Source organism: Bison bison, unplaced genomic scaffold (genome assembly GCF_000754665.1).
Source record: "Bison bison bison isolate TAMUID 2011002044 unplaced genomic scaffold, Bison_UMD1.0 scf7180017864352, whole genome shotgun sequence".
NCBI classification, from domain to species: Eukaryota; Metazoa; Chordata; class Mammalia; order Artiodactyla; family Bovidae; genus Bison; species Bison bison.
Window position 1 is genome coordinate 5,909,726 of NW_011494924.1, and position 16,889 is coordinate 5,926,614.

Here is a 16,889-nt window from a genome sequence, read left to right on the forward strand (position 1 = left end):
AATCTTCGAGTTTTAATTGTTTATTTATTTTTTCTCCCCGTTATGTTGCCCTCTGTGCTTCCAAAGCTCGGCACAGATTCAGCAGTGAGAAGGTTTCCTGGTGTTTGGAAACTTCTCTCTTTTGAAGACTCCCTTCCTGGGACGGAACTCCGTCCCTCCCTCTTTTGTCTCTTTTTTTGTCTTTTATATTTTTTCCTACCTCCTTTCAAAGAGTTGGATTGCTTTTCTGGGTGCCTGATGTCCTCTGCCGGCATTCAGAAGTTGTTTTGTGGAATTTACTCGACGTTTAAATGCTTTTTTGATGAATTTGTGGGGGAGAAAGTGTTCTCCCCGTCCTACTCCTCCGCCATCTTGGCTCCTCCTCTCCGGAAGTGGGCTTTAAATAGGACCTTGGGGAGGAGAAGGAGCCTCCCATGTGGAGATAGGAGAAATGGGCAACATTTCAGACAGATTGAGTAGTCAGTGCACAGGCCATGAAATAGGAGTAAATTTGCCTTATGAAAGGGAAAAATTCCAGTGTGGGTGGAGTAGTTTCACATATAAGGTGGTAAGTGGCAGGAGATGAGGCTGGGGTTTAGGTAGCTTCAGATCAGGAATGGCTTTGAAGACTTCACAAGATGCTTCAATGAGAATCACTGAAGAATTGTAAACAGGGGTTGACATGATGTGAGATGCTTAAAAAAATAACTCTGGATGCTACATAGCAAGTGGACTCTGATGGGGCAAGAGCAGAAACTAGGGTTGCTGTGAAGTGGGGGCAACTGAGATGATGAAGATGATTGGATCTGGTATCCTGGAGGGACCACTGAAGGGAGGGAGTGATAAAGGAAAGTAGAAGAAAGATGCTGGCTCCTGGACTTGCAGCCCTGGCGGCTGGGAGTATTTTAATCATACAGACTTAATGTTTTATGTGGGAGGTCCACAGGAAATCAAGAGTTCAATTTCCCTGCGACTCTAGCTGCTTGAAGTCATTAGAACAGCCCATTTCTTTTCCAAACATACCCTCTTGTATTGCAGCTGGGACTCTCAGCTCCTCGGCTTTACCTTCAATGACATGTTCATCCGCATCTCCACGCGCCTCCCCTCCAAGTACCTCTATGGCTTTGGGGAAACTGAGCACACAGCCTTCCGAAGAGACCTGGAATGGAACACGTGGGGGATGTTCTCCCGAGACCAACCCCCGGGGGTAAGGGCAGAGCACTTGGGATCTGGGTTGTTGCTTCTGTCCACCCACACTGTGTACACGTCACACAGCGGGTGTTTCCTCTTCCCACTTCCCACTTGGATGCTCACAGTCTGCTTTTAGACAAGCAGGTCGACTCTCAGGCTCCTTTATTTCTTACGTGTTTATTTCACAGAGAAGACTAGACACACCTTATTGATCAATTTGTTGAGTTTTTTTTTCTCAATCTCTCTTTTCAGTCTTTGTCTTATAACCTCCTGCCCTTCTCCCCATGACTCTCTCAGTACAAGAAGAACTCCTATGGTGTCCACCCCTACTACATGGCACTGGAGGAGGATGGCAGCGCCCACGGAGTGCTCCTGCTGAACAGCAATGCCATGGGTAAGGTGATGCTGGCACCTTCTCTGTTTTTGTGAATCAGTCCTTCTTGAGGAACTTCAGAATGTGTTCAATCATGTTGCCCCTGAAGTCACAATTATTATCTTGTGGACAGTGTTGTTCTTTTTTTTCTTCACTCTGTTTATTTCAGTTCAGTAACATGTAGTAATGGGCTTTCATGGTGGTTCAGCGGTAAAAACCCGCCTACCAATGCAGGAGACACAGGTTCGATCCCTGGGTCAGGAAGATGCCCTGGAGAAGGAAATGACAACCCACTCCAGTAGTCTTGCCTGGAAAATCCCACGGATGGAGGAGCCTGGCGGGCTATAGTCCATGGGGTTGCACAAGAGTCAGATACAACTTAACAACTAAACAACAACAAAGTGTAGTAATAAGAATTAACTCATTTGGCATAAACGATGTAGGATGGGATAGCAAAATCAAGGGAGTCCCATGTCCTAGAGGTTAGTCAGTGGGAGCCATTTATATAATTTGACTTAGTGATGAGAGTTTGGGTCCGAGCACTCACTCTTGGGGTACTAGGGTATAAAGAAAATTTGAGTAGTATATTGGAAAAAGGGTGGGGAATCAAGAAGTGGAGTTAAAGAGCGTACTTGTGAAAACTGGAGAAATCTGAATAAGGCCTGTATCTGTGTTAATAGTATTATATCAACATTGGTTTCCTGGTTTGATGACATACAATGGTTATATAAGAGTTATCATTGGGGGATGCTGGGGGAAGTGTCCAAGAAAAGTTTTAGTACTAGTTTTGCAATTTCTTATAAGTCTTAAACTGTTCTGAAATAAAATCAATAATAGCAGTTTAAAAAGAGCAGAAGGACAAAACATATAGTAAGGTAATAGGTGCATCAAAGAGAAAAAAATCCAGGCAGATGCCCTGAAGACATTCACTTAACTTTTAAAATTCTGTGAGGTATAGTACAAATTACCTTCTCTCAATACTCTACAATAGAGGCATAGGAAGAAGGAGAATGTATGAATTTCAGGGGTAATTTCTCACTTGAAGGTTTCCATATTGATTGATATTTTCTGCATTTCCAGACGTGACCTTCCAGCCCTTGCCTGCCTTGACATACCGTACCACAGGAGGGATTCTGGACTTTTATGTGGTTTTAGGGCCAACTCCAGAGCTTGTCACTCAGCAGTACACTGAGGTAGGAGGGAATTCAGTTGGTTACCCAGTATTTATACAGCACTTTCTGTAGTTCTTAGATGATAACTGAAACTGTTGGTCTTTCTGGGTGACAGGTAGGTTATAGAATAATGAACAATAAATCCATACCAATAACTGTTAAATTCATAGCCTCTCAGAGCATTGCAGAGTAGCAGAAGTAATAATAGTACCGCTGGTTATAGCTGGCAGTGGCAATGGTAATAGTGGTGATTGGTGGTGGTGAAGGTGGTGTGGTGGTGAAGGTGGTGATGGTGGTGGTGGTGGTGATGGTGGTGATGGTGGTGGTGGTGGTGATGGTGGTGATGGTGGTGGTGGTGGTGGTGGTGGTGGTGGTGGTGGTGATGGTGGTGATGGTGGTGATGGTGGTGGTGGTGGTGGTGGTGGTGATGGTGGTGGTGGTAATTGTGGAGAGGGTGGGGATAGTGGACATGATAACTGTGGTCACAGAGGTCATCACAGTTGCTTTGGCATCAGCCGCAAACAGCGTTATAAAACTTACTGTTATGTCACTGATATATTACTTGCTGCACATCAGATCACTTTCCATATGTTAATTCACTCAGTCGTCACAAAACACTATGAAACAAATACATTCTTATCCTCGGTTTACAAGTGAAGAAACATGTATGAGAGGTTATTTCACTTTTGTCCAGAGTCACATAGCCAGCAGAGATTGGATCCTATAGGGCAACCCAGGCATTTTGTTTCTGAATTTCATGTTCTTAACCAGCAAGCTAGAAATCACTGGAAATAGGAGTAAAGTCAGATTTTCAAGAGAGGCCAAGCCTGGCAGGATGATTTCTCCAAGTTATCCTAGTGGCTTTGCATCCTCTTCGTTTCTCTCTGGATTTGAGTTTGCCGATTATCTAACTGGGGACACTGGAAAAACATTATTACTTTGTGTACAACTTTAATCCAAATTCTTCTTTTTAAGGACTAAATTTTGTTTATTTTCTAGTTGATTGGTCGGCCAGTGATGGTTCCTTACTGGTCCCTGGGGTTTCAGCTGTGTCGCTATGGATACCAGAACGACTCTGAGATCGCCAGCTTGTACGATGCTATGGTGGCTGCACAGATCCCCTATGTATGTCATCAGCCTGTGGGGTTCTGGCTCTGGGACCTCATGGTCAGCCCTTGTCTCGATGTCTGCATTTGTCTGATTTTTGTCAGACTCTACGAAATTACAGAGCGCTTTCTCATACAGGATCACGTACAGGATCACACTCAGTCTCACCCTACCCAGTGGTTATAATATAAGCGGGTGGAGGGGTGTCATTGTCCCCAACTTGAAGAGTCACAGTGATTTGCCAAAGGAGGAGGGTATTGGGTCAGCTCTAGGGTTCTTTCTACTAGATCACGCTTCCATTTCTTTCACATGACTTCATGGCATCTAGTTAAAAACATCCTTGGTATCATATAAAAGGTAGCCCAGAGAGTAGTTTTGTTTCATTAAAAGAAATTGACCCAAATTCAGTCAGACCATTGTATCTATAGATATAACCTCAGTTCTGACACTTTGCCAGCACTAAAGCTCAGTGTTCCCCCAGCTTTGATCTAATTCTTGGTTGAATCTAGGGATCTTGGGGCTGGTTTCCAGAAGAGATACATGTGGAGACAAACTTCACCTTTACTTGAAGAGTTGTTTTTTAGTCTCTAAGTTATATCTGACTCTTGTGACACCATGAACTGCAGCCCTCCAGGCTCCTCCATCCATGGGGTTTCCCAGGCAAGAATACTGAAGTGGGTTGCCATTCCCTTCTCCAGGGGATTTCCCCGACAAAGGGATTCAACCCACATTTCCTGCTTTGGCAGGTAGATTCTTTACTGCTGAGCTGTTGGTTTTTCCATTAATCAATATTATTCTCTGAATTTTCTCTTGTTTCCTATTAATGGAAAGTCTAGCATGCAATATTTTATTCTTAATAAGAAAGCTGTGTCTGATTACCCCCAGGATTGTTGTTCCAAAGCCATTACAGATGCTTTTGTTTGTTATATTTTTAGTGGATTTACTGTCCATGTTGTGTTAGTACTGTGCTAGTACTGTGTTAGTATATTATTTTGTCTGAGTCTGAACCCCTGATACCTGAGTTGGCTTCCTGGAAGAGATAACTATGTTTGCTCTTTCAGTTCAGTTGAGTGGCTCAGTCATGTCTGACTCTTTGCAACCCCACAGACTGCAGCACGCCAGGCTTTCCCTGTCCATCACCAACTCCCAGAGCTTGTTCAAACTCATGTCCATCCAACCATCTCATCCTCTGTTCACTCCTTATTCTGGCCCTTTACAAAGCACTCTCATTGACTTTTTTCATGTATCTCCACAACAAAATTGTGGAGGTCAACATTATCATTCTGCTTTTTGCTAATTTAGGTGTTTGTTTTTTTTTTTTCTAGTTTTACTACTAAAAGTTTGAGAATTAGGTGAATTTTCTAGAACCTAATGCCTAGCAAGTAACAGAGGTGGGATTTGAAAGAATGAAGCAGATGCTGTCTGAACTTCGCCCCTGGTTACTGGACCATTGTTCTCACGTGGACCTGGGCTTGTGTGAGTTTCCTCTTTTCTCTTCCAGGATGTGCAGTACTCGGACATTGACTACATGGAGCGGCAGCTGGACTTCACCCTTGATGCCGAGTTTGAGGGGTTTCCAGCTCTGATTACTCGCATGAGGGCCGATGGGATGCGAGTCATTATCATTCTGGTTAGTTGCTATGTGACTGGGTGGAGTCTGTTTGGAAGACTGAATGGAGTTTGGTGGAGAAAGATTTATGTGTGTTTTCTTCCATGCTATGAGTAGAGAAATGAAGTATATTTCCCTGGGTTCACAGAAGCTCTATAGCACGGATGGAAGGCATGCCTCCTCTTGGGAGAAATTCCCCCTTTCCCTACCCTGAGTCATTCTCTGGCTTTGGTTTCCTCACCTGACCTGTGCTTTGATTTTAGGACCCAGCCATTTCTGGCAACGAGACCAAGCCCTATCTGCCATTCACACGGGGTGTAGAGGATGATGTCTTCATCAAAGATCCGAGTGATGGGAGCATTGTCTGGGGAAAGGTATGTTCTGAGCAGTGATTCACTAATCCCCACACTGTCAGTGTGTTTGCATTTTTGTCTTTTTTCCATTCGGACTTTGAGGTCAGAAGTTCTCATATTCTCCATTGGTATTTGTTACCACTATTAAGGAATTTTAAAGGAATGTGTGTGTACATTGTGTGATCCACTTTTCTCTAGATCAATCCTACAAGAAAATCGAAGTACTATCACCCCTAGAACAAGGTTTATAATTTCTTGTGTGCTTAACCCTTTAGTTGAGTCCAACTCATTGCAACCCCATGGACTTTAGCCGACCAGGCTCCTCTGCCCATGGGGTTTTTCATGCAAGAATACTGGAGTGGGTTGCCATTTTCTTCCTCCAGGGGATCTTCCCAACCCAAGGATTGAATCCGTGTCTTCTGTGTCTCTTGCATTGCTGGTGGATTCTTTACCACCTGAAAGCCCTATAGTTTCTTAGGAAATGCTATATAAGAGAAATTATCTAGTGCATTGCTTTAAAACATGTTTTTCTTCACAGGTCTGGCCTGATTTTCCTGATGTGGTAATAAACAGTTCTCTAGACTGGGACAGTCAAGTGGAGGTAAGGGGCTTGTGTGGATGTGGGGGATCAGGGATGTCAAGAAGGTGCCACCGTGCTTAGGATACTGGATATCCCTGTGCCATGAGCACGGGCGAGATGAGGAAACTCACGTAGGGAACGTGTCCTGTGCATCTGTCTCGTGCCCGTCTCTTTGCGTGCAATATTTTACCCCAGTTGGGAGGTAGGTACTTTTATGCTTTGCATAACTAAGACTCAGAGATCTTAAATTACTTGTGTCCATGGTTTCAGGTGACAGAGTGATGATTTCCACTCCATGGCTCTCAGATTACAAACATCCAGGAAATTTCCACTGAATGAAACCTCTAAGAAACACTGTCTTTTGACTGAATTAGTATATTTATTGTTCCTTTTGCAGTTTTTGCTTTGAGTATCCTCTTCAAATAGTCTCTCACCCCTGTCTTTACTGATTGGGTATTTTTCTCTGTACATCTTTCTTTTTGTGGGTAGACTTCTCCATCTTCACTCTTATAAATCCCCCCATCTTTCCTTGGGTTTCTCAGCTTTGATCTTTTTTTCGTTCTTTTGCTGTGCTGAGTCTCTGTTGCTGTGCGTAGGTTTTCTCTAGATGTGGTGCACGGGCTCCTCACTGCAGTGGCTGCTCTTGTTGCAAAGCATGGGCTGTAGGCATGTGGCCTTCAGAAGTTGTGGCACACAGGTTTAGTTGCTCCGCAGCATGTGGGATCTTCCAGGACCAGTGATCAAATCTGTGCCCCCTGCATTGGCAAGCAGATTCTCAAGCACTGGACCACCAGGGAAGTCCCTCAACTCTGATCGTATCTCCAAGTTTCTAGCCATATGTTAAAACTTGCTCTCTCCTGGGAACAGGTTCTCACTTACCATGGATCTCAGATGAGGATCCAAGGGAGAGAACCTAGCTTCCTGCAATCTCTGTTGTTTCTCACAGAAGATCACTTGAAGATTGGTGATCCAGGCAGGCCACGTAGACATAGGCATCTGCCAGAGAAGTTCAGGGTCATGGGCTCCCTGACTTTTACTTATTTATTTTAGTTTTTAGTTTTTTCCTCCAGCTTAACTGAGGTATAATTGATAAATAAAATTGTATATATGTAAAGTACACAATGTGATCATTTGATATACATGTATATCATGAAATGATTACCAGAATCAGGTTAATTAACACATCCATCATTTCAGATAGTTGCTATTTGTGTATTTGTGTGGGGAGAATCTACTCTCTTAGCACCGTTTAAGTATACAATACAGTATTATTAACTATAATCACCACATTGGATATCAGGTCCAGGAACTCATTCATTTGATAAATTAAGGCTTGCAACCTTTGACCAGCATCTCCTCATTTACCCACCTCCTGGCACCTGGTAATCACAATTCTACTCTCTGTTTCTATGAGTTCAGCTTGTTTTTCTCAGATTCCACATATGTGAGATCATACAGTGTTTGTTTTTCTCTATCTGGCTTATTTCACTTAGAATAACGCCTTCTAGGTTTATCCATGTTATTGCAAATGGAAAGTTTTCCTTCTTTATCCTAGCTGAATGATATTCCACTGTATACACACACACACACACACACACACACACACCACATGTTCTTTATCCATTCATTTGTGGGCAGACACTTAGGTTATTTCAACATCTTGGCTATGGTAAGTAAAGCTTCAGTGAACATGGGACATATCTCTTCAAGATACCAATTTTGCTTCCTTTAGAGGATATACCCAGAAGTAGGATTGCTGGATCACTTGATAGTTCTATTTTTAATTTTTTGAGGGAACCCCATAGTATTTTCTGTATTTCTGGCTATACCAGTTTATATTCCCACTGGCAGTGTCCAAGAAGTCCCTTTTTTTCATGTGCTTGCCAACACTTGTTATCTGTCATCTTTCTCATAAAAGCTGCGAAACAGCTTATCATTGTGGTTTTGATTTGCATTTCCTTGATGATTAGTGATATTAAGAACCTTTTCATGTATCTGTTGGCCATTTGTAGGCCTTCTTTGCAAATATGTCTGTTTAGGTCATTTGTCCATTTTAAAATCGATTTAGTTATGGGTTATTTTCCTTGTTATTGAGCTTTATAGCTTCCATATGTATTTAAAATATCAACTCATTTGGGTATTTGCATGTTAAATATTTTCTCCTGTTCTGTAGGCTGCCTTTTCATTTTGTTGATTGTTTTTTGTGGAGAAGCTTTTTAGTTTGATGTATTTCACTTCATTTTCTTTTGTTGCTAGTGCTTTTGGTGTCGTCAAATCCAAAATGTCATTGCCAAGACCAGTGTCAAGGAGCTTTTTCCTGTGTTTTCTTCTAGAAGTTTTATGGTTTCAGGTCTTACTTTTGAATCTTTAATTCATTTTGAATTAAGTTTTATGAGCAGTATAAGATAGGAGTCCAATTTCATTCTTTTTAAATTTTTTTTGGCTGTGCTGGTCTTTGTTGCTGCACAGGCTTTTCTCTAGTTGGGACAAGGGGGGCCTCTCTCTAGTTGTGATGCTCAGGCTTCTCCCTGTGACTTCCCTTTTGTGGAACATGGGCTCTGGGCATGCGGGCTTCAGTAACTGCAGCTCCTGAGCTCTAGAGTACAGCCTCAATCGTTGTGACACATGATCTTAGTTGCTCCTAAGCAAGTGGGATCCTCCCGGCTCAGGAATCAAACAAGTGTCTTCTGCATTGGCATTCATTGCATTCTTTACCACTGAGCCACAAGGGAAGCCCCAGTTCCATTCTTTTGCATGTGGATATCCACATTTTTCTTTTCTCTCTTTTGCCCACTCCACCCAGCTTGTAGGGTCTTAGTTCCCTAATCAGGGATTGAAACCAGGCCCCCAGCAGTGGAAGCATGGAGTCTTAACCACTGGACCACCAGAGAATTCTCTTCATGTTTTTCTAACACTGTTTTTTTTTCTTTCTAATTTTATTTTATTTTTAAACTTTACATAATTGTATTAGTTTTGCCAAATATCAAAAAAGGCAATCCTTTCCCCATTTATGTTCCTTTCATCCTTGTCAAAGATTAATTGACTGCATATGCATGGGTTTATTTCTGGGCTTTCTATTCTGTTCCACTGATCTATGTATCTATTTTTTTTTTCTTACCAGTTGTTGTTTTTGTTTACCTGCTAAGAAATGGGGCCAGGTGGGAACATCATGGGTTGAGGATGAGGGGAAATAACATTGCAGAAGCAATGAAGCAAGAGTGGAACACAGACTGGAGTGAGGTAGAACTAGGACCTTGGAGAACAGCAGAATTTTCTTCATTTCATGGGCAAGAGCCCTTTTAGTGGGGTTCATAAATCAAAATGGTCAAATCGCTCACTTGTATCTCATTCGAAATTCAGCTACCTCTTAGACATGACCGGTATTGACTCTGTCTACTCTAATCCTCCATTTTCCTCCTCTGCCTGAGCTGGAGCTCTCTGTTTCTGGTGAAATGTTCTGGTTTGTTGTTTCTATATTTCTACCTCCATTTTATAACAAAAAAGGCTTTCTTGACATGCTTCCCCTTCACAAGATGCTCAGTGATGTGACTCAACACCTTGACATTCTCTGTGAGCTGGATCCCTGTGTGCTGATCCATTTTTGTTTTTTTTTTTTCTTGCTGTTCCTTGTGGTCTTCTATCTAGATGTTGGTTTTCCACTTGCCTATTATCTGTTGTGTATCAGAACTGGAAGTTCCCTAATCCAAGTTCTCTTTCTGTTGTTCCCACGCCACCCACACCCTTGCCACCAGCATTATTCAGCTTTTAACTCTTGAAATGCACTGATGAACACAGAAGAACCGATTTACTAAGACATACAAAGGACCATAAAGGTCCATAACAAGCATCATAGTTATGTAGAAATTTATGAAGATTTGCTGTTGTTAAGTGGAATGAATTCACAATTATGCAGTTTCTAAGCTCAGCGTGGTGGGGGAACACAAGGGTCAACGAGGGCCTTCCTCTCCAAAGGGTTATAGTTCTGGAGTTATACCTTGGGTCCATTTTCCAGGTTAAAATAAAGACACTGTTTTTATCATTTGAAGAAGATAAGAGAAAGGGGAGTTGAAACTTTCTCTTTAAGTTCTTCCAATTTAGTTGACACACAATTAATTCTTCTTCACAGAATTAGGATAAGAATTACATGAAATGATGTACATATTTAAAGCCTAGGTCATGCAATAAGTATTTGACACTGCACTTTTCAGGTGACTCTGAAACCATAGAAAACCCGGATACATATCGGTTAGATAGTTTAATGTAATAAAATGCAACCTTACCTCTTACCGCCTTTTCCTCCCGAGAATGAAATAGGGGAAAATCACCTGGATGTTTCTTTCCAACCTGTTGACAATACATCTGCTCTCTGCCCCCTTCAAGCCGCAGTCTCCCTGGCTCATGCTTTGTCTTTGAGGAGAGCTTAGGAAACGTCAGGACAGAGGTTGAGGAGTGGGTATCTAACAGATGAAACAGTGAGTTCAGGGTGTTGGTAGCTACCATTCGTGTTGAATCAAAGAGGAAAACAGTCCATGAATGCTTTCCAGATGATAAGAAGGGGTTTCATTTGTGCTCATTTCTATTCTTTGCATTCATTGTATTTCAAGTAAGCTAAGAACATTCCTTAAGCTCTGTTTGGATTAATTATCACCACACAGTACAGGTTTTGTAAGTTAAGCTTTCAGGAAATGCCAATTTTCTGTCTAATATATTTATTTGGGACAAATAAATTTCCTTCTTACAGAAATACCGGGCATTTGTGGCCTTTCCAGACTTTTTCCGTAATTCAACCACCACATGGTGGAAGAGGGAGTTGAGAGAACTGTACACCAATCCACGGGAACCAGAGAAGAGCTTGAAGTTCGATGGCTTGTGGATTGTAAGTGTGCACGTTTGTGTCTGCGTACATGGGGACAGTTGCGTTTCTAGCTCTGTGTGCCTCAGCATATGTATCCCTGACCTTTAATCCGAAGAGGTAATAGTCATCCAGGAAAGACTTTGAACGCATCAGAGTGCAGCTCTTCCAGTCAGGACCGGCCCACTCTTAGCTTGTACCTTGTCTGAAGCTCTGGCTATAAAAGTCCAAGGTGATAACCAGGAATTCCTTGGAACCGAGCCTACTTTACACCCTCAGTGAGAGTTTTTTCAAATCCTCTAGCCAGTCATTCTGTAGGGCTTCCCTGATCTTTCTTAAGCTGGATTTGATGAATCTCCCTGGGCTGGTATCTATGGAACTATTGGATGGTGAACCATATACTCTCTGCTTCCTTGTCTCTGGGTTGACAGGATGTAACTCTTTTTAAAAGTAAAGTATTTCTGGATTTGATATTTCTAGGATATGAATGAACCAGCGAGCTTTGTGAATGGAGCAGTCCCTCCAGGCTGCAAGGATGCCACTCTGAACCACCCTCCCTATATGCCATGTGAGGACCCTTGGCCTTCTCTACTGGCAGCTTCATGGGTACAGGGAGTGAGTCCTGCAAGAGCCCAGCAACCTGGCACTTACCCTGATGCTCAGGGACATCCTGACTGATGCTCTGTTTTGCAAGGGTGTGGAGGGGGGTGCAGCAAAGTAACAAGTCCATTCCTGAGAACTTTACCCTGTTGGGTGTGGGCAAGTTATTGGCCCCTTTGAGTGAATTTCTCAGTTTTTTTCAGGAAACTCAAGTGGTAATGTCTCCCACAGACTCTATAGTTCAGTGTCTTACTGCCTCAGGCTCATGCGAGTCCCTCCCCAGGAATTTGTTGTGTCACCAGCGGGTGGACAGTAACAGCCTCCCCTTACCATGGAGTCAGTGACTTCGGCACTGTGCTTGTGTTCATGTCTGGGATCCAATTATTATTTTCTCTATGAGTGGTATGAGCTTTAGCAGATGACTTGCTCTTTCCAAATCTCAGTTTTTTAAACTGTAAAAGGAGGATCATGATATCTTCTTCAAAGAATCATGATAAGAATTATATGAAATAATGTACATGCTAGAAGCTCGGTTGGAGCCTGTCCATGTTTGACAACTGTGTCCTCTGCACACCGCTGCTTTCTCCTCCGGTGTCCTGGGTGCTGACCACACCTGCAGATGCCACTGTAACTAAGAGCCAGGCACATTTCCAGGATGCTGGGGAGAAGAGGGACCCATGCAGAGGTCAGCTTAGCCTTAAGAGTCAGACACTGCCTTGCTTCAATCCCATGAAGCGAGGTCAAGGCTAAACAGGATCAGGCAGGGGTCAATATCACATTGCTAGATCTTTCTCCTCAGATCTGGAGTCCAGGGACCGGGGCCTGAGCAGCAAGACCCTGTGCATGGAGAGCCAGCAGGTCCTGCCTGACGGCTCACCGGTGCGCCACTACGATGTGCACAGCCTCTACGGGTGGGCCCAGACCAGACCCACATACGAGTGAGTCGTCATGCCCTTCTCTGGTGGGACAGCCTGAGGGGACAGCCTGGGACTGGGGAAGCTCCTCCTTTCATTCCCTCCTCCAAGAGTTCAGTCAGTTCAGTCGCTCAGTTGTGTCCGACTCTTTGTGACCCCATGGACTGCACCACACCAGGCTTCCCTGTCCATCACCAGCTCCTGGAGTTTACTCAAACTCATGTCCATCGCGTCAGTGATGCCATCCAGCCATCTCATCCTCTGTTGTCCCCTTCTCCTCCCGCCTTCCATCTTTCCCAGCATCAGGGTCTTTTCCAATAAGTCGGTTCTTCAGGTTCTTCCAATGAAGTCGGTTTCTTCGCATCAAGAGTTGGGTAGATTTTAATTATAGCTCTATAGCAATTCTCACTTATTGGGTTGGCCTTAAAATTTGGGTTTTTCTGTAACATGGTATAGAAAAACCCCAATGGACACTTTTGCCAACCCAGCATTAAACACTCATGAGCATGGAGCCTGTGATCCTAGGATCACAGCCTGTGATCCTAGTGAGGAGGACAGATTTAAATAAGAGCTGGTCGTGCTGGTGAAAGGCTAATAGTCCTCATGGAGGAAACACACATGGAAACACAGGCAATCATCACAGGGTGTGGACGATGCTATAATAACTTTAGCTATTAGAAGGGAACACAGAGGACTGGGTATCTCTTTCCTTGACTTCAGAAGTGACTCATCTCTATTGGGATTTATTTATTTATTTATTTTGTCATTCCTGTTGGCTAGCCAACTGGTGTTCTACTGGATTATCCCTGCCTCATTTTGTGTGCTCAGTCCATGCTTAATAAGAATTATCCTAAGGAAAACCTTATACAGGAATTCACCTTCTTCTTTCCCTAGTATATTAAACTGAGTATTGAGTAAATAGATATCGAGATTCAGTGACTAGCTATTATTTTTAGGTGATCCAGTGAGTCTATTATGTTCTGTAGTTTTTATAAAACATTGTAAATACCATATAAAGGCACAAGTTTTAATATGATCTCCATCACCTGGAATCAGTCAGTCAGGACCTCATGACCCGGTTTTCCATGTTCTCTTCTGGGACACATGAGATGCTTTGTCCTTGAGCCGTAGGCTCAGGAGCTCTGGGGCTTTCCTCCCCTGCTCTGCGCTAAGTCACGCCCTTGTCCCCCTCTGAGCAGAGCTGTGCAGGAGGTGACGGGACAGCGAGGGATCGTCATCACTCGCTCCACTTTCCCCTCTTCTGGCCGCTGGGGAGGACACTGGCTGGGTGACAACACGGCTGCATGGGACCAGCTGAAGAAGTCAATCATTGGTGTGTGGGCTGCTGGAGGGAGAGGAGTCAGGATCTTGCATCAAGGATTCTCTGGGGAGGGAGGAGGAGGCAGGTCATGAGTGTCTCGTCTGACCCAGCCATGGTTCTCTTGCAGGCATGATGGAGTTTAGTCTCTTTGGTATATCCTACGTAAGTGTCCTTTTCTGTTCTTTTTAGAAAAAAAGCTTTTATTTATTTATTTGGCTGCCTCGGGTCTTAGTTGCGGCATGTGGGATCTCTCATTGCAGCACACTGATGCAGTAGTTGTGGCACGTGGGCTTGGTTATTCCGTGGCTTGTGGGATCTTAGTTCCCTGAGCAGGGATTGAACCCTTGTCACCTGCATTGCAAGGGGGACTCTAACCACTGGACCACCAGGGAAGTCCCTGTGGTGTCCTTGGGATCACTCCTAATCACGATGTAGATGGTGACATCTTTCAGAAATCATTAACTGGCCCATTTTGTTCTATCTTGTTTCAGACAGGAGCAGATATTTGTGGATTCTTTCAAGACGCTGAATATGAAATGTGTGCTCGCTGGATGCAACTAGGGGCCTTCTACCCCTTCGCAAGGAATCACAATACCATTGGGACCAGGGTAGGACATTGAGCTCAGAGCTCAAAAGTTCACCAGGAACGTAAAATCCCATTTGAACTACAAGTAATGTATAGGCTTCCCAGCTGGTGCAGTGGTAAAGACTCTGCCTGCCAATGCACGAGATGCAAGAGATGAAGGTTCAATTCCTGGGTCGGGAAGCTCCCCTGGAGAAGGAAATGGCAACCCACTCCAGTATCTCGCCTACAAAATTCCACGGACAGAGGAGCTTGGCAAGCTATAGTCCACAGGGTCGCAAAGAGTCAGACATAGCACACGATGTTGTTTATATTCCCCAAAGACATCTTATAAACCATTAAACCCTTATGTTCCTTTAAAAAAAAACTTGAGACATATTATGAAATTATTACCACAGTAGGGTCAGTTAACGCCTCAATCACTTCACATAATTACCGTTCTTTTTTTTTTTTTGTGGTGAGAACATTTAACATCTATACTCTTAGCAACTTTCAAGTTTATAATACAGTGTTGTTGTTATTTAGTCACTAAGTAATGTCTGACTCTGTGACCGCATGGACTGTAGCCCACCAGGCTCCTTTGTCCGTGAGATTTCCCAGGCAAGAATACTGGAGTGGGTTGCCATTTCCTCCTGCAGGGGATCTTCCTGACCCAGGGACTGACCCCATGTCTCCTGCAATGGCAGGCTAATTCTTTGACCACTAAGTTACCAGGGAAGCCCTTATTATATAGTATTGTTAACTATAATAAAACTAAGTATTGAGCAAACTCTGGGAGATAGTGAAGGACAGGGAAGAGGACAGGGAAGTCTGGCGTGTGGCAGTCCATGGGGTCTCAAAGAATTAGACATGACTTAGCAATTGAACAACAGTCATTAGTTATAGGCACCATGCTGCACATCTAATCACCAGAAATATTTAACTTCTAACAAGAAGTTTTTATACTTTGACAATCCATCTCTGTCCATCCTGCAATCTGAATTGAAAATGGGCAGAGGAACGGAATAGACAGGTTTCCAAAAAAAGATATACAAATAGCCAACAGATACATGAAAGAATCTTCATGTTTCAGTGAATCATATTCCTCAATGTTCTTCAGATTATTCTTTTGGTTTGGGCATTGTACCAGATATGTACCCCCCGCCCCCAGCCCAATTTCTTACGAGAAAGTTTTTCAACTGTCCTGGGAAGGCTTCAGTGATTTCCTTCAGTCTATTAAACATATTTGCTGAGCCTCGTCTGTAGTCATTGTTGGTTTAGCTGTGTGTGATCTTCCTTTGGACTAACCGTGCAGCGACCTCTTTAAGTCCCCTAGCTCCCCTAAGCACCAAACACTCTTTTTTTTCTCCTTAGAGGCAAGACCCCGTGTCCTGGAATTCTACTTTCGTGACAATCTCCAAGAGTGTCCTGGAGACCAGATACACCCTGTTGCCATATATCTACACCCTGATGCACAAGGCCAGCACAGAGGGCAGCACCGTCGTGCGGCCTCTCCTCCATGAGTGAGTGTCCAGCCAGGATCCCAATGACTGTGATAATTTCCATCTATATAGTAGCTGTTTCAGAATTCTTCCAAATTAAAGACATGACTGTCTTTTCCAAAAGCTCTCTAGGCACAGACCATACATTATGACTCTTCTAAGCATGGTGTCAGTCACACCTTCACTCTGTGATAAAAGGCTACTGAATATTTTAAAAAATTCAACATGATAGACAATGCAACATAGAATAATTTCTTTCTAATTTGGGCATTTGTAGTAGCTCACATCATAAAAGAAGGCATTCCAGGGGGATATCTGAGGAATGAAGGCCATGCTTGCACTGAAGTTTAAGAAGTTGGACATACTGATAGCAGAGGACATGTCTAAACCCAACCATTTCTGGGTTTGAAGAACATGACATGTAGAAAGTGAATATGTATCTGATTAAGGTATATCTAGGGAAAGAATAAAGATGGCATAGAATGCAGCTGCATTTCCAACTTAGGTATGAATTTGAGGAGTTTCTTCAAGGCCTTGACCTGGCCTCCTGTAGAGGGGGTCCTAACTGTGATACCTTGGTTTCCCTCCCCAGGTTTGTGTCAGACCGGGTGACCTGGGATGTAGACAGTCAGTTCCTGCTGGGCCCAGCCTTCCTGGTCAGCCCTGTCCTGGAGGCTGTGAGTATGGAGGCCTCTGATGAATAGGGGATCCCGACTGTGAGGCCAGAGACTAGTTAAGGAGCAGAGGCCTCATCGGATTGGGGTCCTGAGAGGT

At 43.5% G+C, this 16,889-nt stretch overlaps 1 protein-coding gene across 3 annotated transcripts in view; it reads left to right on the forward strand.

Annotated features, from left to right (window-relative positions):
* The window catches only part of MGAM (maltase-glucoamylase (alpha-glucosidase)), a 102,467-nt gene that overhangs the window by 73,374 nt on the left and 12,204 nt on the right, over positions 1 to 16,889 (forward strand). For all 3 annotated transcript variants that reach the window (XM_010854982.1, XM_010854981.1, XM_010854983.1), the window contains 15 exons: positions 1,018 to 1,186; positions 1,468 to 1,564; positions 2,624 to 2,736; positions 3,715 to 3,840; positions 5,324 to 5,452; positions 5,695 to 5,805; positions 6,323 to 6,385; positions 11,106 to 11,240; positions 11,697 to 11,784; positions 12,616 to 12,754; positions 13,930 to 14,063; positions 14,179 to 14,213; positions 14,543 to 14,659; positions 15,988 to 16,136; positions 16,708 to 16,792. In XM_010854982.1, coding sequence (XP_010853284.1) covers positions 1,018 to 1,186; positions 1,468 to 1,564; positions 2,624 to 2,736; positions 3,715 to 3,840; positions 5,324 to 5,452; positions 5,695 to 5,805; positions 6,323 to 6,385; positions 11,106 to 11,240; positions 11,697 to 11,784; positions 12,616 to 12,754; positions 13,930 to 14,063; positions 14,179 to 14,213; positions 14,543 to 14,659; positions 15,988 to 16,136; positions 16,708 to 16,792 — 1,690 coding nt within the window. The remainder of the gene's footprint in view (positions 1 to 1,017; positions 1,187 to 1,467; positions 1,565 to 2,623; positions 2,737 to 3,714; positions 3,841 to 5,323; positions 5,453 to 5,694; positions 5,806 to 6,322; positions 6,386 to 11,105; positions 11,241 to 11,696; positions 11,785 to 12,615; positions 12,755 to 13,929; positions 14,064 to 14,178; positions 14,214 to 14,542; positions 14,660 to 15,987; positions 16,137 to 16,707; positions 16,793 to 16,889) is intronic.